The sequence below is a fragment of the Corapipo altera genome, unplaced genomic scaffold (genome assembly GCF_003945725.1).
Source record: "Corapipo altera isolate COAL_440 unplaced genomic scaffold, ASM394572v1 61148, whole genome shotgun sequence".
In the NCBI taxonomy this organism is placed as follows: Eukaryota; Metazoa; Chordata; class Aves; order Passeriformes; family Pipridae; genus Corapipo; species Corapipo altera.
This window is the reverse complement of record NW_020884978.1, coordinates 1,526,619-1,552,265: the sequence shown is the minus strand read 5'-3', so window position 1 is coordinate 1,552,265 and position 25,647 is coordinate 1,526,619. Positions and strand designations below refer to the sequence as shown.

Here is a 25,647-nt window from a genome sequence, read left to right as displayed (position 1 = left end):
TGCATTTGAGAGAATTCAGGTACTTATAGGATTTCCATTAGTACTAGGTAGAGATATTGTGCAAATCCTCAAATGATCCAATTTCACCTCACTTTTCAGCTGCTGGCACTGTACAAAGGGAAAAATAGGTATTAGTTACTTTTTTTTAAGCATCAGAGCTACTTAAACTATCTGCAAACTACAGTTAATGTACATGTAAACCAGTCATGCATCAAAAGCCAAATTTTAACAATATGTGAAATGCATTTCTTTAGATGGATCCCTGAATTTTGACACTTAACCTATCCATATGCAGATGTCAGATTGTACCTTTATTCTGACAGCATTATCACACCATAACACATACTGTATATCTATCTGCATTATTCTAAGATACAACTCTCCTCAGTACTTAAACATTACTCTTTATTACACATCAACCAATGTATTTTTTGTTCCTTTTTACCTCTTTTTTGGTGGTTTTTTTTTAATTACAGAGAAATTACAGAGAAATGATGGTATTGAAATAAACATAAATTCCAGATATTTTACAAGGAGGATGGAATGCCCAGCTGTATGTTCACTCTAACAGCTCCTGCAGTTCCTGTTTGAAGGATATGACACATGCTGTGAAATGCACCAGCCACCAAAAAAAAAAAAGCCTCAAAATACTTAAAAAATATACACACACTCAAAGTAATTTATATTGACAAATAAGGAATGTTGTTTGTTAAGGCTGTGCTTCAGAGAGAGGATGTTTAGGGTTAAGTAGCCTTCATCAAGGCACAGAATGGGAAGAGGTAAGCACAGCTATCTGTAGAAGTTATATAAAACCACTAGTGAGGTATGCATGCAGCAACACAATTTAAAAGTGCACAACTGGTCTTTGTAACAAAACTGAACATAGTTAAAAGGAAATACTGTGACTTTTCAATTGCCACAGTTTTGCTTCATTATTAAAAACATGGCAAATATTTCCAAACATAAAATTCACAATTTGAATAAATGAAATTTTAAACAAAGTGCTTCGCAGATCTGAACCCTGCACGGTTGTACTGTCTGACCTAGAAGCATTATCTGAACCCTGCACGGTTGTACTGTCTGACCTAGAAGCATTTCGTAGACATCATAGGAGCATTTCACACAAAACTGAAAATATAATTCAGATGAATAATAAACAGGACATTTCTAACAGTTTTACGCTTTCAAGTAGTCGAGTTCTTACGGCCACTGGGTTTTGTAGCAAATGTGTCCTACAGAAGTACAGGTTCATAGATTCCGTTAGCAGCAGAGTCCCATTTCAAAGGGCACGTGGTCTTTTTGGGTTGATCTGTTTACTGGCCTGTTCCTCCTCTTGTAGAGCTGCCCGGAAAGATTTCACTTTATCTTTAATGAAAAAGAGAGAATGAGTACTGATGTACCTGTGCTTAACATAGATCCTGAAACTAAGGCCTGATGCCCCACATATTGACCTTAATGCAAAACAAAGAACATTCCTCCACAAAAAGAGCTGAAGATACAGACTACAAGAGGACTGAGATAAGCTTAAATTAAATACTCATCATACAAACAAGTTGCTTAGCAACTTAGTCCCTTCTTAGATACTATCCCTGTCTCTTCTTAGGAAGAAATTCTTCTCTGTGAGGGTGGTGAGGCACTGGAACAGGTTGTCCAGAGAAACTGTGGCTGCCTCATCCCTGGAAGTGTTCAAGGCCAGGTTGGATGGGACTTGGAGCAACCTGGTCTAGTGGAAGGTGTCCCTGTCTGTGGCAGGGGGTTGGAATGAGATGATCTTTAAGGTCCCTTCCAACCCAAACCATTCTGTAATTCTATGATAACAACTTTTCTATGAATGTGAAAAGCATTTGTGATTAAATTTGGGAAGTAAATAGATAAATGCATCAATCATTTGTTTCATCATAGCTAGTACGAGAATGGAAGAAACCCGAGAAAAGAAGTATGTCATTCTTTCATATTTGTATTCCTCCTCCACTCCCATTCCCCAGTAATATGCCCAAGAATGAGAAGGAAACAAAAATGACAGCATAAAAAAGTCAGTCCAAAAGTGACAGGAATAAAAGCTGAAATATTCAGTGACCATTATGTGCCATGAGCATAACACAAAAGTTACTGTGAGAAAGAATCTTTGATTTAACAGTTCTTCCCTACTGTAAAGCTATACATGTATCATGTTGTCTGTAAAGATGCAAAGATCTTTCAGATATCCTTTATCTCCAGTATCTTATTTCAAAAACCATATCTAATAAGTTATGGAAGAACAGGGAGTCACCTAAACTATTTTTTCACTGCTGTTGTCTCAAATTGTCTTTCCCTGAAGAGGAAACCATCATCCCTAAGAAGCAAAGGAATGTACATCTAATTATTTGCTAAAGTATACTGGTGCCAATACATGCGTACAAAGCAAGCAGGTCACATCCAATTTGCTTGATGTATTCTTCTAAATTATAGCAGATACTCAATCTGAGTAAAATGTAGGGTTTTATCTTATAAGGAGTTTTCTAACACAGATAAAAAACCCAAACCAGTATTGCATGTCTGCTGGAATGCAGAGAGATACAGAAACTAAAACGAAAAATTAATCTCCATGAGGTACCAAGCTGACATGCTGATTTTAGAAGACAAGTGGAAGAGTCAGTTTTGGGAACTAAGAATTATCTACTGTTGGTTTTTCAACAGAGGCTGAAAAAATTTCAACAGAAAACCTGCTAAGGAAAAATAGACTAACAGCCAAGCTACTCAGAACTTGATGTTACTCTTAAGCACAGACTGAAAAACAACAGCAGGCTCCCTGCTACATTACAGAGTGCAATAGAACAGGAACTGGGAATTCCTACTACTTTTTCCTCATTGCATTACTTTTTTTTTTTTCTGTACAGTTCTTTTGGATTTTCTTTTTCCTTCCTTTATTCTTTTGGAACAAAGAAAAAAACAACCCAAAGTTGCAGGATCAAGTTTATACTTCCTGGAAGTAAAGCAGACTCTTCCTTTAAACTAGGATGGATTGAATACAGATGTGAACTTGTTCTTAGGCAGCAGAATAAATGTTCCTTTCACAGAACATCACAGGACAGCATAAGGTGAAAAAAGACCCCAAAACATAACCACACTCTTTTTTCCTTCTCATTATTACTGCAAGTCTCCATGGCATATGAAAATGCACACAAAAGTGATTAAAAGCAATCTACCTCTAAGTTCGGTCAGAATATCAATTTTTTGCTCTAGAATTGCTTCAAGTTGGGTAGCATAAGAATCCACATCATAGTCTACTTCTTCTGTCATTTCAAGAAGAGCTTTTTCATCTTCCAGCCATCTAATAGATTCCTAGGTAAAAGTTAAAAAAACCTCAACTAAATACATTAGCAAAGTTTCAAGGTAAATTTCAAGACAAAGAGTTGAATTACTCCTTTTCTCAAGATGACCACACTTTTACTGTCTAGTCACCTCACTATAACAGGTTTCAATCCTAAAATGAATCCTTATTCCTAATTCAGAAAATTTTATGTTTTCTACATAGTTTCTTAACTCCAGTGGTCATAACAGCAACAGATAAACCCCATCTGCCACAGTTCTCTTCAAATTCAGAACTTAGATGGTTGTAAAACTAAGAAATTAAGAACTTTATGTCATGGTTATGTACGCTTGTGTAGGTATCAAACTTTGAACCCAGACTTCAGTTTTAAGTATGGGATGGTTACCACTGAATATAATCACAGTGTCATTATTACAGTCAAGGAGCCAAAATAATTCTGTCCATACTCAAAACCAGTTTTGAGAGAAGGTGTATAAAAGAAGAGTTTTTTTAATCTCTCTATTGCAAGAACTAACTCCCCAGACAGAGTACTGTAAAAGACGGTTAACAGATCTCTTAGGCATCTTTGCACTCTGAATATTACAAATTAAAAAAAAGAGGGAAAAAAAGAGAAAAGAAAAAAACCTTGCAGCAAAGAAGAATGCAACCAGGAACTTAAAGCTTACAGAATCATGCAAAGCTCTGATCAGGAGAACCGATCCCATTGGAAGTGCTTTGATTAAAAATAAAGTAAGCAACTGACAAGAAACAAAGGAAGATCAAGACCTCTATAGTACAATTCATTCATCTAATCTATTTTAGAGATTTTTGTTAGGATAGGATGGTTTGTATCCCAGAATCAACAGCTTCCAGGAAAAAGCTGACAGAAGACAACTTCTGCATGTTACAGCTTGTAGATTTTGTATTGGTGCAGGTCATCTTCACCCATGGCATAAACTAACAAGTAATGCTGCAAATGAAGGTAGCTGAGACTCAGACACATTTCCTTCTGATGACTGCTGTGAGGAGCAGTAATCTCCAGCATAAGGCCAGATGGACACACAGAAGCAGTAACATCTTAAACTAATGCAGTTTGTCTCTCCAGAAGTTGCAAGCATTAGGACACAGTTATGGCATACAGCATAAGACTTTCACACTTCTGCATGCTTTACTTCAGGGATAATGTTTCACAATAACTAAATCTCTACATCTGTTGTAAAATGTGTTATTTTGCATCCTACTGTATTACATGAACACACATCAATGTTCCACTAAGTTAGATACCTAAATTGAGGAGGTGTGTATTCCCTATAGGTTTAATGTTTTGCTATTTTCTTGCAGCAGATGCTCCAAATGGACAGCCTGTCTAAAGATTATAAGGTTATTAACAGAAGCAATTCACATTTCCTTCTGAAAAGTAGTAACTCATATATATATTATTACCATTTATTTTGTGAATGTAAAAGGCTCCATGGTACTGACCAGCATTACACTATGTAGTCAGTACTCCTTTCAGCGACCCTGACTAATAGCAAGTGAAAACCTTATGTATCTGTAAAAAGGAAGCAAACAGGCAGTTAGAAATATATTTGTTTCTTCTGGATCTCAGTATCTCAGAGGAAGATGTCATGAAAGGATATTTAGAGAAAATACTTGGAGGGAGTATTGCCGTACCTTAGAGGGAGATGACCACACAGAAATGATGCTGATAGAGACATTACTATATAGACACATTACTATTAATTGCCAGCTTTGGCATAGGAATACTGGCATAGATTAGACAGTGAAATTGAAAATTTTGAGATCAATCTGAGTAAACTCCCCACAACTAGAAAAAACAGTCACTAATGCTGGAAAACGACTATCACAGAAAATATAGTAAATAGTTGAAATAGTAAAAAGAAAATAGCAACTTTTCTTGCAATGAACACAGTCTATTTAGGAACATTTGTTGAGAAGAAAAGGAAAATTTCACTAAATTTCTGGGGTGGTAGGAAAATATGCTTCTCTTTCATCATGGGGACAAAGAATAATGGTTATGGGATCTAAACATCTGTTCCTATTTCTTTGCTACAATGGGTTTAGTGTAATAAAACAATTTAGAAAGCTCTGACAGCAGCAAAATGACCAGATGATATCCTACATCTTCAAGAGTATGCACTTTCATTGGGAAAACCTGAATTCCTGGATTAGGATAAAACAAAGAAGAGCTCCATCTTTTACCTGGAAGATAGCCCTGTGATCTTCTAATACTTGCTCTTCCATTTCCACCATTTGTGACACAGCTTCATGGAAAGTAAACAACTGTGGAGAAACTTCCTCTTCCTAAAAGCAATAGTTAAGTTTGTTAGTCTGGAAAGAACTGTGACTACAGGAAATATATTGAATATGATCCATCCCATCACAGAACATGAAAAGAAATATGCAGAAAACAGAACCTGTCAAAAATAAAACAATACTTTAAACAAGAAAATCTCCAGAAATGAGCGGAGAGAGCAATAAATTTAAACTGTTCACAGAGTTAAATTTAATTATTAATCATTACAAATTTCCAGCCACTAACACTAGTGGATACTGGAAAACAGAATATTCCCCATGGAAAAAAAAAACAAGTTAAAATAGTGGGAGGAAGAGGTCACAAGGGAAGAATGTTAATTTCTAGTAGGTTTTAATAAGAAAACTTGTTTTCTGTCTGGGCTTTTTGTTGTGCCAATTTTCAAAAAAGAGAACAGCAATTACATTCAATACATTTCAGGAAATCAAAATTAAATTAACCCTTTGGAAAAAAAGTGGAACAAATATAAAGTGAAAAATCTAAAAAGTATGTAGTGATTAATACATTAGAAGAATGCACAACATGGATTTACAAATTGGGACAAACAGGAATTCTTTAGTTAATCACAATCAAAGGGGAAAGCACTAGGTAGGCTGCAAGACAATATGGTTCTTTATAATATGCCTTTAAAATCTTTTAAAAAACACATTGAACAAGACAGTTACTAAAATAAGAAATACAGCAAACACCATGAAGAGGTGTTTGAAAAGGCAGAGAGTCTTGAGAAAAATAAGTTAGGGTTGTAAGGATTTATCTTTTCTACCTTTCATCAGCATTTTCACAAATGAAGTTGAACATTTAAGGAACCAGGACTAGAGTTGATAATCAGTATGGAGGGCAAAAATGCCCTTTAGAAAATGCCTCTCAGTCCCAGATCTCCACTTATGCAGCCCGGGGAGACATCCTGGGAACATGATGTGGCTTTCTCCTGAACATTTCTCTGGTGTTTCACTACATGAAAATCAAGATGTGGGGAAGAGGAATGATGGGTAACCAGATTTCTAAACATGGAGAAGGGCAAACTCACTCAAAACAGGTGTTCCATGCAGGAAAAATAATGGTCAAAACCATGGGAGTGTTAAATAAAACAGATGCATTTCTCAGGCTACTTCTAACTATCTAATAACAGATGAAGCTATACTGGAAAAACGCACACTAAAAATGTGAGAACCTAGAGCAAACCCTGCCTAGATATTAAAAGCCCTAATCAGCAAGGAAGGTAAAGAAAAGTAAAACATTCTCCTCTCAGCATTCAAGAAACCTTTTTTGTGTGTGTATGGGAATGGACATAATACCATAAAACGAAGAGGTGAGGAAGCATGCTGTATCTACTTAATGATATTGTTAACAGGCTATAAATACACATTACTCTGTATTTGTTCTGCCACTGTATTTATCATCTCTTTCCATGTAATGCTGTAAACCACTCACGTTTTGTTCACAAAGCAGTTTGAGATCATCTCTCTGAGGAGAGCTCCCCACACCCCACTGTGCCTCTAAGTCATCAATCTGATTGGGAGCATGGTGTATAATAGGACAAATATCTCCTGAAGCACTAGGATCAACCATCAGCTCCTTCACCCTACATTCAGAAAATATTTAATTCGTAAATTAGTAACTTCCTATGCAAAAGAGTAGCAACCAAAAATAAAGCTCATTTAGGCATAATTTCACAGAATCACAGAATCTGCTGGGTTGGAAAAGACCTCTGAGATCATCAAGTCCAACCCTTGATCCAACCCCACCGTGGTTAATTCATTTAATAAGGATGATGTCAGCTTCACAAATTTAATGTACTTTCAGTGACAAAAAATTGTTAATCCAACTCCTTAAAATCACAGACTTTCAACTACTTACAGGTGGATTACAGTCCATCTTCTAGCAAGAGGCCTTTTTTGATTGAAATCGTACTACTCATTAACTGTTAAGAGGGCAAAAATCTCCAAACCCTCAATATTAACTCCTTAACGACGAATAATATTTGAAAACAAAGTTCATTCAGCATCCTAAACTTGAACATAATTTTTTTTCTGCACACACAATTGTGCTTTAAAAAAAGTAGTCAATCAGTACCCTACTAGCTGTTATAAGCAAATCCAGCAAGAATTCTGAAGAAAATAAGAATTTGCAACCAAGTATCCCAGAGAATGAATAGATCCTTTAATTAAAATGCTTTCAAAGGTGGAAATATCTTATTAAAATGTTAGGTTCTTGCATCATGAAAATAGTTTAAAAGATTGATAATGATTCTATCCAAAAAAAGCCCATTTAAAAGAACATTTATGAAACAGACACATCAAAGTCTGCAAGTATAGCAAGTTTTAGAGTAAATTCTTCATTTTTTAAGGGGAATTTTTTTTTCAAGTAGTACATATTTACTATGATGGAAACTGAATTTCATTCATCTTCAGAATGATGAAAAGTTTAAAAAATATATACATATTAAAATTATTTTCTTTTTTAAGTAGATATATTCAAATTACCCTAAACATAGATTTGTCAGATTTGGTCCACTAAATGTACAAAGGTGACATCACCTTCTTTTTTTTTTTTGTAACGTATGAAGGAAACTAGCAAGCCTGGATACAGTGTGGTTACTGTGAACGAAATAGTGGGAAGATGATTGCAGATCATGCAGAACTATGACCTGACAAACAAAATAAAAACAAAGTATGTGTGATTCAAGGCAAAAGGACTAATGAAAGGTTGGTCTGTGAAATTACATTGCCAAAAAGAAAATTCAAAAATAAAGATTCCATGTATAGAATGAAGTAGACCTGGTGATTGAAGGAGAAAAGTCATCATACTCATAGGAAGGAGAGAGATCAGAGCGACTGACACTACCCTGTGAGAAGGGAATGTCTGAAGGACTAATTCCAAACTCCTTTACTCTGCAGCAGCAAATTAAAAGAAAACATTTTCATAAACAGTTAAAATGACAACTCTGTTTAGCATTCTTCTTTAATAGTTTAACAATAAATTATTTTTACATTAAAAATAAGACTTGACATATTTAAATCTTCTGCAAATAGAGTTACAGATCACTAACAAAATCAGTGCTGGTGATTTGCAGGAGAGTATAATAGCAATGTTTTCAGAAGAGCAATTCCATATTTCGGTTCGTGCAGTTAATAATATTTGCTCTACATTCAGTATTTCATTAAACTGCTCCTTTTAACGTATCAAACCACTACAATGCTTTAAATTCTATACTACCCCGTCTTACACTGTGCACACAGTGGTGTTCAGCACCTAAAAACTAATTGTACTATGAAAATTATATATTGCTAGAAAAAATTAAAATACTACACAAAACACATGAAGCAACTTTACAGTGATAGGCAGAGAAAATTTACTACAGCAAAAACCAGCACAACTCCATAACAACATACAAATTTAACACCAAGGGAAAGAAACTTTCAGCACAACAATGTAGTATACTAGAAATAGGTATTTAATTTGTTTTTCAGTGCCTATTTCTGGAGTAACTTCAGCAATATGTATTCTATAAGGGATAGAAAGATCCAATGAGTCTCAAATAATGTGACACGTCCTTTGTTATGCTACTGTAAGCAGGGAAGTAGATGCCCCCTTCTCAACAGGAAGGAAATCACCTAGACTGGTCCAAGCCAAGTAGATTTGCTACTAACTTCATACAAACAGAAAGACATTTGGATACCGAGAAGAGTGGGTGGTAAGCTACCCGAGCAGCCCTTTGTGCCCAATTAACCACTGATCGTGGAAGGGAGGAGGAAGCAAAGCAGGAGAAGATGTGGTTCTGCCCTATCTTTCACTGGGGCAAGTAGGCCACTAGGTGGTAGCCTCTTCTGGGAAAAAACAGGCTTTCTGATGGCCCAGAAAGCAGTACAGGTCTCAGAGGTGCTGCATCAGCCTCTGGAGGCACTAACTTTTCCACTGATTACGTCACTGTTGGATTAACTGATTCTGTATTTAGGGGTCTCAGATATTTGCCTGAAGTTGGGAAATACAAAATTTAGGCCACAACAACTGCAGAATTTTCATAAGAATAAGCTAGTTTAGATAAACCTATATATGATATGATATGATATATCATATATATAAAAGAAACAGGCTGGCAACTGAATGCAAGTCCACCAAGGGCATGAAAAATCACATTTCAGAAAGGTAATTAAGCTAACACCCCAGGGAATCATAATGTAAACTGCCTACCCCTAATACAAGAGGTGATACCTCCAGAACAGGGACAAAACTAGGAGGCATCTCCCAGATTCCTTGCAATCCACACTATATCTATCTCTGGATAATGGTTTGAATGCAGTTTCTATTGATTCTCTTGTAATGGTTGTAAAAAGTGACAAATTAAATGTGAGCCTGACTCAGTAATCAGTACTTTGGTTTTAATCTTATTAAGAAATGCAAGTATGCTAAAATTATTCAAGTAGTTAAAATAATTATATATCATGGAACAACGATATTCAAAATATCAGTGATCAACAGTCAATATATCTATAAGCAATAACATTTTCCATACCTATTTGCGTATCTCAATGTATTTAGAGTGTTTTCACATGATGCCATCCCTGGAGAAATTGTAGTGATCTGGAGAAAATAAGCCACACATTAATAAATCACTTTGTACAGATGAAAGGGTAGATGATCTCAAATTATTTTTTTATCTCCACTTTCATTTGAGATGTTCTACAAAAACCATCTACTATGTACAGCTGTCCTAATACAATGGCATCTCAAGAAGAGAGATATCAAGTCAAAGCTTCAATTTAATTTTTTCAACCATACCTGAAATATTAGGAATTCATAGAAATTTCAGTCAATTTCCCCCATCTCACAGTCTTTGCAAATAATATGTAAATGCAAAATTCTACTTAAAAAAAGACTCCTCAAGGAAGGAAATATGCAACTCAGTAGAAAGTAAGTCTAATGTATCCTGCAAACAATTATTGATTATTTATATATATATATATATATCTCATTGTGGTCTGTTCAAGTAAACTGTATGTTTATTTGAGAGACCTATTTTGACCGCAGTCTAAAAATGTACTTAATAATATTAAAGATAAGCACATGTTTATTTCCCTAAGTAAAGATTTATATTTTTTCTCTGAACTGTTATCTGTAAATAATACTTAATAGCTTACTTATTATCAAACATCAGGAAACTATAAGTCTTTCCTTTTCCAATTAAATAAAATACCCTGAAGATCTCACCTTCTTTTCAGCACTCAGTAAAAATCATAACTGTCATCAGGCAACAGTGGCATCATTATTTGCACTAGCTTCTCTCAGTAGTTTAATTTTCTCATTTGTGCTCCTTTCAGGAGAGCTATAAAAACTTTACCCAGGACAAACACCTCTATGATCCTATACACTAACATTTTTTTTGGCAGCACAGCATCAGGAGACTGAAACTGATGACTATTAGATAATCCCAGTCTTCTCATTCATCCTGCTGCTGACATTACTGTACAAAAGCACAGGTAGTCATCCTGAGAGGAATTTCTCCTACTGGGAGGAAAGGAAAAATATGTGGTGGGAGGGAGTTAGAAAGTCTAAAGAGTCTGCTACCACATAGACTTAAGTTTACATCTCTAATACTGTTATGCATCAGTTACTAATGAAAAGAAAGTCTAAAGAGTCTGCTACCACGTAGACTTAAGTTTACATCTCTAATACTGTTATGCATCAGTTACTAATGAAAACAAGTGTAGATTTAAAAATATCATATAATTCCATGTCTCTCTATAAAGCATTTTGAGTGCTAATTAACAAAACCCTACAAATCCCTAAAATTCTTCCAAAGACATTTAATGTGAAAGATGCACGCACCTCTTCCATCAGTTTAATGTTCAGAATATATCACACATGGCAAATGTCATAATGTCAGGTGACTGCTCTGACTTTTTGAAGAGTATAAGGTACAGTTGCTATAGGGAAGTGCCACTTTAGGTGCTGTCAGCCATAATGATACCCCCTTCAGGGCACAAGAACCCATGCATAAGACTCAGTCTGCACTACATCATATATCCTCATGCCTCAACAAGTCCAGTCCCAGAAGGACAGGAGGACTACAACCTCTCCATCAATCACTTCCTCATTCATAATTCCAAATGAGGATGGAAAAAGCAACACTATTTATGGACAGGAATATCCTTAAGAACTGTAATTATCATTCTCCATACTTTGAATGTGTCTGCATTGCTTATAAGCCATCACAGTGGGATCAATGGTCCTTTTGGGACACTGAAGTCACCAAGTTCCTACTTCCCCCCCTGGAGAACTGAGAGGTCTGGCACTTCAGCTATGGCTGAAGCATGTCAAGAATGCAGCACGTAGAGGATGCAGTACTGGTTAAAAAATGAGACTATTCTAACTATCTACCTGTGTTGAGTTGACCTTGGCTGGACACCAGGTGCCGATCAAAGCTGCTCTATAACTCCCCTCCTCAACTGGAGAGGGGAGAGAAAATATAATGAAAGGCTCATGAGTTGAGATAAGGGCAGGGAGAGATCACAAACCGATTACCATCACAGGCAAAACAGACTTGACTTGGGGAAATTAATTGAATTTATTACCACTAAAATCAGAGTAGGATAATGAGAAGTAAAACCAAATTTTACTAACACCTTCCCCCCACCCCTGCCTTCTTCCCAGGCTCAACTTTATTCCCGATTCTCTACCTCCTCCCCCCAGTGGTACAAGGAGATGGGGAATGGGGGTTATGGTCAGTTCATCACACATTTCTGCCACTCCTTCCTCCTCAAGGGGAGGACTCCTTCCCCTGCTCCAGCATGGGGTCCCTCCCACAGGACACAGTCCTCTACAAACTTCTCCAATGTGAGTCTTTCCCATGGGCTGCATCTCTTCATGAACTGTTCCAACATGGGTCCCTTTCTACAGGCGGCAGTCCTTCAGGAACAGGCTGCTCCAGCGTGGATCCCCCGTGGGGTCACAGTCTCCTTTGGGTATCCACCTGCTCCAGCATGGGGGTCCTCCGTGGGTGGATCTCTGCATCCCCATTGACCTCCATGGGCTGCAGGGGGACAGCCTGCCTCACCATGGTCTTCACCTCTCCTAGTTAGAACAACTGGGACCGATTCATCATTGGATGGGTGTAGCCCAAAACTGTGTATTCTATAGCCCTCCATGCCATTTCCCAGAAACTGTTGTCAGTAGAGGCCTGTGAGGTGCCCCTCCCCCCATGCTCCTGTCCTCATGCCCTTTTGTGGAATTCCCTGACTGAGTACCCTCACACCCTTTTATGGAATTCCCCACTCTGAGGGGAATTCCCCACTCTTTTATGGATCCAGAGGAGGACTGCAGCTCACCGCTCTCAGCCAGACTGCAGCTCACCGCTCTCAGCCGGACTGAGACCACCACCCTCAACTGAACTGCAATCACCACTTTGACCGGACTGCAGCAGCTCTCCCACCAGCAGGTTTTTTCCCCTCTCCCTTTGCTTTGGACTCGGGGGGGGGCCCAGGGAGCACTGTTTTGTTTGTGCCCTGGGGTACTGAGTTGCACATTTGGGTTTTGTGGGTAAGGGTCGGTTGCTTGTCCATGTGGTCGTACTTATTGTATTATTTTATTAAATTGTTATTCTGATTTGTAATCTCTCTTTTGAGTTGGGTTGGTTTCCCCTGCTGGTTAACTTTTAAACCAACACATTTTTGGCGTCCAACGTTGGACAGAGAGAGAGAAGTCAGAATCACAATTTCATTTTAAGCATTTGTCTGTTTGGATACAGAAACTCCCTGATCACCATGTTGTTTGATGCATTCACATGGATGTTGTATCTGAGCATGTTCATGTTTCTACAGATGGGGAACTATTTACCTGTTTTGATGTTCTCTTTAAAACCAGGTAGAGGGATCCAAATTGCTTTATTAGTATACTATATTTATGTCGTCATAACATCAGAAGCAATGAGTTTCATTGTAAATGTGTATTCAGTCCTGTTTGCCTGTCCTGGTTTGGGTTACTACCTCTGGGGTCTCATTAAAAATCGCAACCAGCCCTTTGGGGAAACAGGGGGGAATGGTTGTTTCCAACCTCTCACCTCCTTCTTCCCCTTCAGACCTGTTACAACAGTTTTTGAAAGTATTGAGTTCCCTTTTGATGTTAAGGATAGCAGAATGTTATTGTTAGTGTTGCTTTGTCTGCTCTGTACTGTCTACACCATGTTCAGGGTCAGAACAGGGTCTTCTAGGGAGGTTGTTGGGACGCCTGCCATGGGAGTGGATAATACTGAGTGGCACGGGAAGTGGGAGGACATCGACCAGTATTTGGAGAAGTTTTCTCCTCCAATGATCTGGAAATTCACCCCTGAACAACTGCAGGATCCTGTTAGCATGATAAGACTGGTGAAGGGAAAATGCTCTGGGAGTTCCAGAGATGGCCAGCTCACAGCAACCTACTGGGACCTGGCCACTGCCTACTGGACACTACTTGACATGGTACAGCACTGTCAGGGGGAGGAGAGAAGGAGCAAATCCACAGGCACCACGTCCACCCAAACCACAGCTGAGTCAGAGGGAGAAAGAAATAAACCAACCAACACCGTGTCCACACAAACCACTGAGGCGCCAGAAGAACAACCAAAACCAATAGCAGTCGCCCCTGTCCAGAAAAGGAAATCAAAGACTAAATCAGTCCGTATAGCAAATGATGACGAAGAGGCAGGACCTTCACATCCACCGGAGGAGACAGAGCCATAAATAATCACTCGGTCCCTATCCCTGGGTGAGCTACGTGAGCTCCGGAGAGAGTTCACACGACAGGCGAATGAGTCCATTCTGACCTGGCTGCTCCGAATCTGGGATGCCGCAGCTAACGGCACAATTCTAGATGGGAGTGAAGCCAGACAGCTGGGATCCCTGTCTCAAGATGTAGTCATTGATCAGGGGATTGGAAGGAGGCAGGAAACTCTCAACCTCTGGCGGCGACTGTTGTCCAGCGTGAGGGAGAGATACCTTTGTAAGGAGGACCTCCACGTACAGCAACGCTACTTAGCAACGCTGCAATGGAGGGAGGGAGAGGACAAGGTGGGCGCACTGGTTAGTAAACTCAGGATTTATGAAGACACTGTCACCGCCCCATTACGAGTCCACGTCTCATCTGTGGAAACCAAACTGGTCGAACATGTCCAAAGCCTGGAAGAGAAGATTGAAGAGGGACACCAGAAGCTAAGAGAAGAAATTAAGGAAGGGATCTTCCATATCGCACCAGGACAAACAAGAGTCTCTGCTATTAGGAGCCAGTGTCCCCCAGCTAAGGAGAGAGGGCACACTCCATGTGGCAATCTATGGTTTTACCTCTGTGAGCACGGAGAAGATATGAGGAAGTGGGATGGGAAACCCACCTCTTCCTTAGCAGCCCGGGTACGTGAACTGAAAAGAGGAACAAGTACCACAAGGAACTTTTCAAGGGTAAATACTGCTCCAGTCTCTCGTGGGTAAGACTCCAGACGGTACAGGAATGATGATACGTCTGATCCTCTTGAAGGGACCTCCAGGTCATACTCACAAGAAGAGCACAATGAGTACCATGACCAGGACTAGAGGTGCCCTGCCTCTAGCCAGGTAGAGGAGAGGGACAATCGAGTCTATTGGACAGTGTGGATTCGGTGGCCTGGCACATCAGAGCCACAAAGATATAAGGCCTTAGTGGACACCGGCGCACAATGTACTTTAATGCCATCAAGATACGTAGGGGCAGAATCCATCTCCATTTCTGGGGTAACAGGGGGATCCCAACAGCTGACTGTATTGGAAGCTGAAGTGAACCTGACTGAGAAGGAATGGCACAGACACCCCATTGTGACTGGCCCAGAGGTCCCGTGCATCCTTGGCATAGATTACCTGAGGAGTGGGTATTTCAAAGACCCAAAAGGACTTCGTTGGGCTTTTTGGCATAGCTACTGTGGAGACAGAGGAAATTAGACAGTTGAACACCTTGCCTGGTCTCTCAGATGACCCCTCTGCTGTGGGACTGCTGAAGGTTGAAGAACAATTGGTACCGATAGCCACAGCGACAGTGCACCATCGGCAATACTGCACCGACCGAGACTCTGTGACCCCTATACATAAGATGATCCGTGACCTGGAGACCCAGGGGGTGGTCAGCAAGACTCGCTCACCCTTTAATAGCCCTATATGGCCAGTGCGTAAGTCCAGCGGAGAGTGGAGGTTGACAGTGGATTACCGTGGACTCAATGAAGTCACACCACCCCTGAGTGCTGCTGTACCGGACATGCTGGAGCTCCAGTACGAGTTGGAGTCCAAGGCAGCCAAGTGGTACACCACCATTGACATTGCAAATGCCTTTTTCTCCATTTCTTTGGCAGCGGAGTGCAGGCCACAATTTGCTTTCACTTGGAGAGGTGTGCAGTACACCTGGAATAGACTGCCTCAGGGGTGGAAACACAGTCCCAGCATTTGCCATGGACTGATCCAGACTGCACTGGAAAAGGGCGAGGTTCCAGAACATCTACAGTACATTGATGACATCATTGTTTGGGGGAACACAGCGGGGGAAGTCTTCAAGAAAGGAGAGAAGATAATCCAGATTCTCCTAAGAGCTGGTTTTGCCATTAAACGAAGTAAGGTCAAGGGACCTGCTCAGGAAATTCAGTTCCTAGGAGTGAAGTGGTAAGATGGACGCCGCCTAATTCCAATGGAGGTGATTAACAAAATAGCATCCATGTCCCCACCAACCAACAAGAAGGAAACACAGGTTTTCCTAGGCGCCGTGGGTTTTTGTACGATGCATATCCCCGAGTACAGTCAGATTGTAAGCCCTCTCTACCTTGTGACACGGAAGAAAAATGATTTCCAGTGGGACCCTGAACAACAACAAGCCTTTGAACAAATTAAACAGGAGATTGCCCATGCGGTAGCCCTTGGGCCAGTAAGGACAGGACAGGACGTGAAGAACGTGCTCTACACTGCAACCGGGAAGAATGGCCTTTCCTGGAGCCTCTGGCAGAAGGTGCCTGGGGAGACCCAAGGACGACCGCTGGGATTCTGGAGTCGGGGATACAAAGGATCTGAAGCCAGCTATACACCAACTGAGAAAGAGATCCTGGCTGCTTATGAAGGAGTTCGAGCTGCCTCAGAAGTGATCGGCACCGAAGTGCAGTTCCTCCTGGCACCCCGACTACCAGTGCTGGGCTGGATGTTCAAGGCAAGAGTTCCTTCTACACATCATGCCACCAATGCCACATGGAGTATGTGGATCGCTCTGATCACACAGCGAACCCGGATAGGGAATCCTAATCGCCCTGGGATCCTGGAAATTATCACCAATTGGTCCGAAGGTGAGAGTTTTGGACTATCCTCTGAAGAAGAAGAGGAACAGGTGACACGGGCTGAGGAGGTCCCACCATATGACAAGCTACCAGCAGATGAAAGGCGATATGCGCTCTTCACGGATGGTTCCTGTCGCATTGTAGGGACAAACCGAAAATGGAAGGCAGCTGTATGGAGTCCCACACGGCGAGTTGCAGAAGTGACCGAAGGACAAGGCGGGTCAAGTCAGTTTGCAGAGCTTGAAGCCGTTCAGTTGGCTTTGGATACAGTTGAACGAGAGAAGTGACCAAGACTCTATCTCTACACTGACTCATGGATGGTGGTCAATGCTCTGTGGGGATGGTTGGAGCAATGGAAAAAGGCCAACTGGCAGTGCCAAGGGAAACCCATCTGGGCGGCAGAGATGTGGCAGGACATCGCTGGCCGGGTAGAGAAACTGAGTGTGAAAGTCGGTCACGTAGATGCTCATGTACGCAAGAAACAGGTTAATGAGGAGCATCGTAACAACGAGCAGGCGGACCGAGCTGCCAGGATTAAAGTCTCTCAGGTAGATCTGGATTGGTAGCACAAAGGAGAATTATTTCTGGCTAGATGGGCCCATGACGCCTCCGGTCACCAGGGGAGAGATGCAACATACAGATGGGCTCGTGACCGAGGGGTGGACTTAACCAAGGACGTTGTCTCACAGGTCATCCATGACTGTGAGACATGTGCTGCCATCAAACAGGCCAAGTGGGTGAAGCCTCTATGGTATGGTGGACGATGGTCGAAGTACAGGTATGGGGAAGCCTGGCAAGTTGACTACATCACACTCCCCAGAACCCACCAAGGCAAGTGCTACGTACTGACCATGGTAGAAGGAAGTACTGGATGGTTGGAGACATACCCCGTGCCTCATGCCACTGCCCGGAATACCATCCTGGGCCTCGAAAAACAAGTCCTGTGGCGACACGGCACCCTGGAGAGAATTGAGTCTGATAATGGGACCCATTTCAAGAATGGCCTCGTAGACACCTGGGCCAAAGAGCACGGCATTGAGTGGGTGTATCATATCCCCTACCATGTACCAGCAACTGGAAAAGTTGAGCGGTGCAACGGACTGCTGAAAACCACCGTGAAGGCACTGTGTGGGAAGAATCTCAAACACTGGGAGCTGCATTTAGCAAAGGCCACCTGGTTGGTCAACACCCGAGGTTCCATCAATCGAACTGGCCCTGCCCAATCAGAACCTTTGCATACTGTAGATGGAGATAAAGTCCCCGTGGTGCATATGAGAGGAATGTTAGGGAAGACTGTTTGGATTAGTCCCACCTCAAGTAAAGGCAAACCCATCCGAGGGATTGTTTTTGTTCAAGGACCTGGTTCCACCTGGTGGGTAATGCAAAAAGATGGGGAGACACGTTGTGTACCACAAGGGGACCTAATTTTGAGTGAGAATGGTCTGTAATGTTTCATTGCATATATATATATAAGTGTATATAGTTTTAAGGAGACATAGTTTTTAAGGGGGTTAATTTGGGCATGACATGGATGGCATAGAATAAGGGGTGGATAATGTCCTAGTTAGAACAACTGGGACCGATTCATCATTGGATGGGTGTAGCCCAAAACTGTGTATTCTATAGCCCTCCATGCCATTTCCCAGAAACTGTTGTCAGTAGAGACCTGCGAGGTGCCCCCCCCCCATGCTCCTGTCCTCATGCCCTTTTGTGGAATTCCCTGACTGAGCACCCTCACACCCTTTTATGGAATTCCCCACTCTGAGGGAAGGATTGAGTATCCTTTTATGGAATTCCCCGCTCTGAGGGAGGGGCTAAGCATTGTTGCCTGAGCTGGAGAATATATAAACCTGGAGTTTCAGAACCTTTCCACCTCTCATGGGATCCAGAGGAGGACTGCAGCTCACCGCTCTCAGCCAGACTGCAGCTCACCGCTCTCAGCCGGACTGAGACCACCACCCTCAACTGAACTGCAATCACCACTTTGGTCGGACTGCAGCAGTTCTCCCACCAGCAGGTTTTTTCCCCTCTCCCTTTGCTTTGGACTTGGGGGGGGCCAGGGAGCACCGTTTTGTTTGTGCCCTGGGGTGCTGAGTTGTACATTTGGGCTTTGTGGGTTAGGGTCGGTTGCTTGTCCGTGTGGTCGTACTTATTGTATTATTTTATTAAATTGTTATTCTGATTTGTAATCTCTCTTTTGAGTTGGGTTGGTTTCCCCTGTTGGTTAACTTTTAAACCAGTACATCACCACAGACTGCAGGTGAATCTCAGTTCTGGCTCCTGTAGCATCTCCTCCCCCTCATTCTTCACTGACCTTGATGTCTGCAGAGTTGTTGCTCTCACATATTCTCACTCGTCTCTTCTCTGTCTGCAATTGCTTCTGTGCAATAACTTTTTTTCCTTCTTAAATTTGTTATCCCAGAGGCACTACCACCATGACTGATGGGCTCTGTCTTGGCCAGTGGCAGGTCTGTCTTGGAGCCAGCTGGCATTGACTCCATAGGACATAGGGGAAGCTTTAGCAGTTCCTCACAGAAGCCACCTCTATAGCTCCCCCTGCTACCAAAACCTTGTCACACAAACCCAATACACTACCTTGCAAATGTCAAATAATGATATATTATCCTACTATGTAACTCTTCAAAAACAACTTAAAATACTGTGTTTAGTTTTGGGCCACTTGCTACAAGAAAGACATTTGAGGTGCTGCGGCATGTCCAAAGTGCAACAATGAAGCTGGTGAAGGGTGTAGAGTACAAGTCTTAGGAGCAGCTGAGGGAACTGGGGGTGTTTAATCTAGCGAAAAATAGGCTCAGGGGGACCTTCTCACTCTCTAAAACTACCAAAAGGAGTTTATAGTGAGGTGGGTGTTGGTTTCTTTTCCCAAGTATCCAGTGATAGGATGAGAGGAAATGGCCTCAAGTTATGCCAGGGGAGGTTTAGATTGGATATTAGGACAAACTTCTTCACTGAAAGCATTGTCAAGCCCTGGCACACGCTGCTCAGGGCAGTGGTGGAGTCACCATCCCTGGAGGCATTTAAAAGACATGTAGATGTGGCACTTGGGGACATAGTTTAGTGGTAGGCTTGGCAGTGCTAGGGGAACATGATTCTATGAAATGGTTTTTGAAAGTGTTTAAGGACAAGAACTTCATTAAAATTGCAATGACAAAATTATAAAAAAACTATTTATGCTGACTGTATGTCTCTGGATTTCTTTAGAATGATGCGGATCCTAGTCATAGCTGTCCACAGGGAAGTTATTTTCAAAATAAGTTTTTGAATTTTTTTTAAATTTCACAAGAATAAGTTTCTGAATCATATTTTAGCCTTCTATACAGATGTGATGCTCCATGTCTAAAGATGTAACTTTAAAAATTGCAACAAGAAATTACATAAATGATAAAAGGCAAAGTCAAATAAAAATTAAGTGTAGAAATTACCCAAAGAAATTTGACTCAAACATCTCATTCAAAAATTATATATCAGAAAGGAAGTGGAACAAGCCCAGTAGGTATTTTATACCAGGTTGTTTCAGGAATCTCTCAGAAAGTTAAAATCACAAGTTTTTACTATATCATTTTATATGCTTTCCATATAAAAAAGTATCACATATTTGCAAAATGTCTTACTCTCTAATAGCACATTAGAACATTTGATCAAATCTTTGTATTGTTGAGGAATGTTTTTACAATAAATGCCTCCTCACTGACAAGCAAAACCAGTAGCTTGAAAAAGGTAAAATTTTGATGAATTATATTACATGTTCAATAAATAATATTCTCCAATTGAACAATACTTCTATGTTTCAATCTCTTCAATTTATTTTGCCTGTTACAGGTTAAAATATTTTTGAGGAAATGTTATCATTATCTACACGTTACCTTGATATAACAGTACTGTACAGTTTTATTAGGTATTCATTATTATGACCGTTTTCCAGAGCAACTGCTACGCATGCTGAAGCCCTGCTTCCTGGCAAGTGACCAGACATTGCCTGCTGATGGGAAGTAGAGAATAAAACATTTTGATTTTCCTTTGCTTCTGCACATGGCCTTTGTTTTTGCTTTATTAAACTGCCTTTATCTTGACCCACAAGTTCTTTTCCATCTTATTTTTCCCCAGTGTCCTGCTGAGGAGGGGAGTGATAGAGCAGCTTAGTGGGCACCTGGCAGCCAGGTGAGGTCAACCCACCACAGCAAACAAGCTTAAGTCAGTGTTCACTGCAGAGAGTTTAAATTTCCATAAGAAGAAACATTAAGGATGCACAAATAAAACCACTGGACATTTGTGCTTTTGTCTGTTCTTTCCACCATCTGACAGAAGAATTCTGTTTTTTCAGATTCATGCAAATGCACATTTATACAGTACACAACTATTCATCCCATCTATTCCAACTACTTCTCCCCTTAACAACCTAGAGCATATTCTGATGCCTTTGATACCAATTCTAAATTTGTCTTTGTTATTTAAAGATCATAACTCACCTCTACACTTCCAGTCTACATGACTTTTTCCAAAATTCTGATTCAACAAGCAATATTCTCATATAATTAAGACAAACAATCAAACAAAAAAAGACTCAAGCTAAAGTGCTTCTAACTATGTATCTAACTAGAAAACTAGAACAAGCAATAAGAAAGGTCAATAAAAAATGAGAAGGGAGCAAGTTATCTGAAATGACTCTGCTGACTCACTCCAAATATAGTCTCAGTTAATGTATAAAGTTAAATTAATTGTTAAAACATACAGTTAACTAAACAAACTTACCATACAGGTACGGGAGTTTTCTCCTATGAATGAATCTCTTAGCACCTGAGTAAGTTTACTTGCTCTGAACGGTGTATGAGGTTTATTTCGACCTAAGGCCCTAATGCACTCCTGAAAGAACAAACAGGTTTATATTTCATAAAATCAGAGTAAAAACTCATATTTATACAATCCATGTTAAAGAAAAATACATAATACAAATGGAATTCAAAATCAGAAAATATACGTCTTAGTTATGTTGTTGAAGTTATGTAAGCTTGAATTCAAGAAGTGTTAGGTTTTCATCTCTCATTAAACTCAGCAGAGAGGTAGCAACTTAAAAAGGACTTAGGAGTCTAAAAACTTTCTGAATCTCATCCAAAATGTTTATATATATTGTATTCAACAACAACAAAAATTAATTGTTGATGTTAAATCTCCAGACTAACAACTATTTCTGATTATGATCTGCAAAAGCTTGAATGATCTACAGCCTCTGTCAGCAGAAGTGTGGACAGTGACATTATCAGTTAAAAGCAGTAGCTCTGATTCTGGCTCTACCACTGACTTTCTTTAGAAGAAAACACTGGTGCCCAAACTTTCTGAAAGTTTCCACAGGTCACAAACCTAGTAAGTATAGCTCTGTATTGATGAACTCAATATTGGGAAACACTTGAAAATGTAAGTCATTCCCTGTTTTAAAACATTCTTCATGAGAAAGACAGGGATAAGATCTCCCTCCCCTTTCACTCACACAAAGGGTATGGAGTTAAATGACTATTTGCAATTGGTTGGAGAGTTCCAGAGAGAAATACTGTACAGAAGTAAATATTAAAAAATTACTATAGAAGTTACAGCAGCAACTGAGTACAATAGTGCAAACCAAGATAGCACTAAACTTCACTGTAGGAGGCGTGTCCAGGGGTGCAGGGGAATCACTGAGGGCAGGGAAGCTCAAGGGACATGCGCTGGAATAAGATAACCCCATTGGTCACAAGGTCACATGGTTTTAAGGGATAAAAAGAGTGCCGGGTTTGAATAAAGTCTCTTTGATTACCATCGCATCGGGGAGTTGACTCCATTCCTTTATTATATAAAGACCCCACGCGACACTTCACTTCTGCCCACTCAGAGCTCTAACATCAGCTAATAAATTACTACTTACAGAAAGTTCAAATTTAAATTTTTTTTTTGCTGTTGTTGTCATATTTTGATCATTAATTCCAGTTTCTGGTTTTGCCTTAATACTTTGTATACAGGCACCTCTTCAGATTCGAGGTTTCCTTGGTACAGTTTTAACATGTTTACACACAGAACTTCTTCAAACAACTGTACATCAAAATCTTTTCATATTATAGCTTTGCTTTTAGCAGGACTAACAGATGGAATGGCTTTTGTGTTGCATAAATAGTTCTACAATAATTCAACTAATTCTCAAGTTGCATCCATATCCTTGTGGCCTACTGAAATTTCCTAGAAACAGCTTCTTTCAAAAGCCAGGTTAGAAACGGTAGGATGATAATCTAAGAAAGCATTGCAACTGTGAAACAGCATAAAACAACTAAACAGGCTCAGAATAAAACTGACATGATACGGAACAGAACAAACACAAGGGCAAGTTGGCTTTAACTAAAGTGATTATTTAAAAACTCATCAACTGAATGTTATAGAATGAACACAACTCAGATAAACAGAAAGTCCAAAGCTTGTTGAACGTGAATTTCACATGCAATTGCTAAAAAGGACTCAATACTTATAGATGAGCATAGCAGTGCATTCCTTAAATTTTTTTCATTTGTTTGTACATAACTACGATACTTACATAAGGAGAAAAGCAGATTAGACAGGAAGAGGGGCGACAGAGTTTCAACAAGTGACATTACAAACTAAAAACAGTACAAATGTGTATGTTGAATTACTGATATGGCAATAAGTTTAATTAAGATATTTTAATATACTATAATGATTTTTAGTTTGGTCACCCTTGAAAACATAGAGTTACATTGTCTCCTTAATAGTAAAAGGATTATGGGAGGACACTGCCAGCTTCTAAATGAATGGGGTTTTTAACTACTTTTGTTTTTATCACAGCTCAGAAAACCAGGTAACAAAATGACAACACTACTTCTATGTAGAGACATTACAGAAATAATGTCCTATACCAAAAATCTGAACAGTTTAAGACTGATATCCACACGCAAATAGCGAATCTTGGATCAGCACCAAAACCACTTCTCAGAATATACTAGTTCAATTAGAACATGACAATAACTGCAAGGGTCTTGAATACAAATGAAAAAACCTGTGTAATGTTTTTGGGGATAGATGAAAAATGAAAAACTAACATATAATTGAGAAACATTTATATCTTCCTTTACCACTTTTTAGATCTCTCCAAGGCCTCCACTTATTTTTATTTTCCCTTTTACATATAATTTAGATCATGATCACCAGTACAGCAGCAGCAGAGCCTTTCACTATAATTAAAAAGACAAGTTGTATGAAAATGAACTCATTATGTTGTATGAGTATTGCACTGAAGGCACTAGACAGCACAAAATCAGCAAGTAAACTAAAACAAAACCAAAACAACTTTATTCAATTACATATGGAAACATCTGCTAACATGAACACAATGTTGTTTGCATTGTTTATTTTTATACTAAATCAAAACAGTTTTGCAACTGCTGCTTCCAATTTTTCAACAACATACAATTTTGTAAGGACACATTACAATTTTTTGGTGTTTTGTGAGATCTGCTTAGAGTCTGATACAAGTCTCACAAGTTTATACTAGGATAAAAAATTAGGCACAATGATTTTTATGTTTAGATGCAGTGAGTTTTTGGTGCAGTGAGTAGTAAACCTACGTAAAGCTGAGCAACAACCGAGATAAGTTCTGGGCCATTCAAAACCACCGTTTTCCCAACTGAGACAAAAAAATTACTTTTCCTATTTAGACTGAACGTCTTTCAAGCATTATAAAACAAATAATAAAAACATTTGATTATTTAAATAATATTTCTTATCTCTCGATGTCTTCTTGATTAATGTATGAAAAACTGCAGTGATTGTATCAGACAATTTGCTATAAAGAGCAGTCAAAAAACTCAAAAAAGAGCAGTGTTTCAGATGTTTCACTGTAAAATATTGTAATGAGACAAGAGTCCTCAAATCCTCATTTAGGCAAAGTCTCCCAGTATTGGGAGGAGTTTCTTTGGGATAGAAAGACTTCCCTGAAAGTGTTGTCAAACCCTGGAACAGGTTGTCCAGGGCAGTGGTGGAGTCACCATCCCTGGAGGGATTTAAAAGACATGTAGATATGGTACTTGGGGACGTGGTTTAGTAGTGGGCTTGGAAGTGCTGGGTTAATGATTGGACTCGATGATGTTAAAGGTCTTTTCCAACCCAAATGATTCCATGATTTCATTAAAAATGGATTCCAACTTTTAAGGGTTATTTTATTTTATTCATTAATTCTTTATGGATGTAGTGCTGTTCTGTTGTTTTCTTATTTAGTTGATTAATTAACAGTGGTAAATAAATCTGTCATAAAAGTGTTCTGGTTTCAGCTGGAATAGAGTGCTGGAACTTCAATATGAAACTGGAGTCAAAGGTAGCCCAGTGGTGCCACAATTGATATCGCTAATGCGTTTCTCTCAATACCTTTGACGGCAGAGTACAGGTCACAGTTTGCTTTCACTTGGAAGGGTGTCCAGTATACCTGGAATTGACTGCCCCAGAGGTGGAAACACAGCCCTATCATCTGCCATGGACTGATCCAGACTGCACTGGAGCAGGGTGAAGCTCCAGAATACCTGCAATACATTGATGGCATCATCATGTGGGGCAATACAGCAGAGGAAGTTTTTGAGAGAGGGAGGAAAACAGTCCTAATCCTTCTGAAAGACGGTTTTACTATAAAACAAAGTAAGATCAAGGGCCCTGTACAAGAGATCCCTTTTTTAT

The 25,647-nt window shown here is 39.8% G+C and overlaps 1 protein-coding gene across 3 annotated transcripts in view; it reads right to left on the bottom strand.

Moving 5' to 3' along the window:
* Window positions 1–1,279: 1,279 nt before the first annotated feature.
* Window positions 1,280–25,647, bottom strand: part of LOC113957782 (kinesin-like protein KIF2A) — a 79,083-nt gene continuing 54,715 nt past the window's right edge. For 2 of the 3 annotated variants that reach the window (XM_027665555.1, XM_027665556.1), the window contains exons 15-20: window positions 21,700–21,810; window positions 10,138–10,205; window positions 7,056–7,206; window positions 5,513–5,614; window positions 3,186–3,321; window positions 1,280–1,365 (exon numbers count right to left, since the gene is read on the bottom strand). In XM_027665555.1, the coding sequence (XP_027521356.1) occupies window positions 1,280–1,365; window positions 3,186–3,321; window positions 5,513–5,614; window positions 7,056–7,206; window positions 10,138–10,205; window positions 21,700–21,810 (654 nt within the window). Of the gene's footprint in view, window positions 1,366–3,185; window positions 3,322–5,512; window positions 5,615–7,055; window positions 7,207–8,401; window positions 8,516–10,137; window positions 10,206–21,699; window positions 21,811–25,647 lie in introns of all 3 variants that reach the window. The other variant, XM_027665554.1, reaches the window with a different exon arrangement.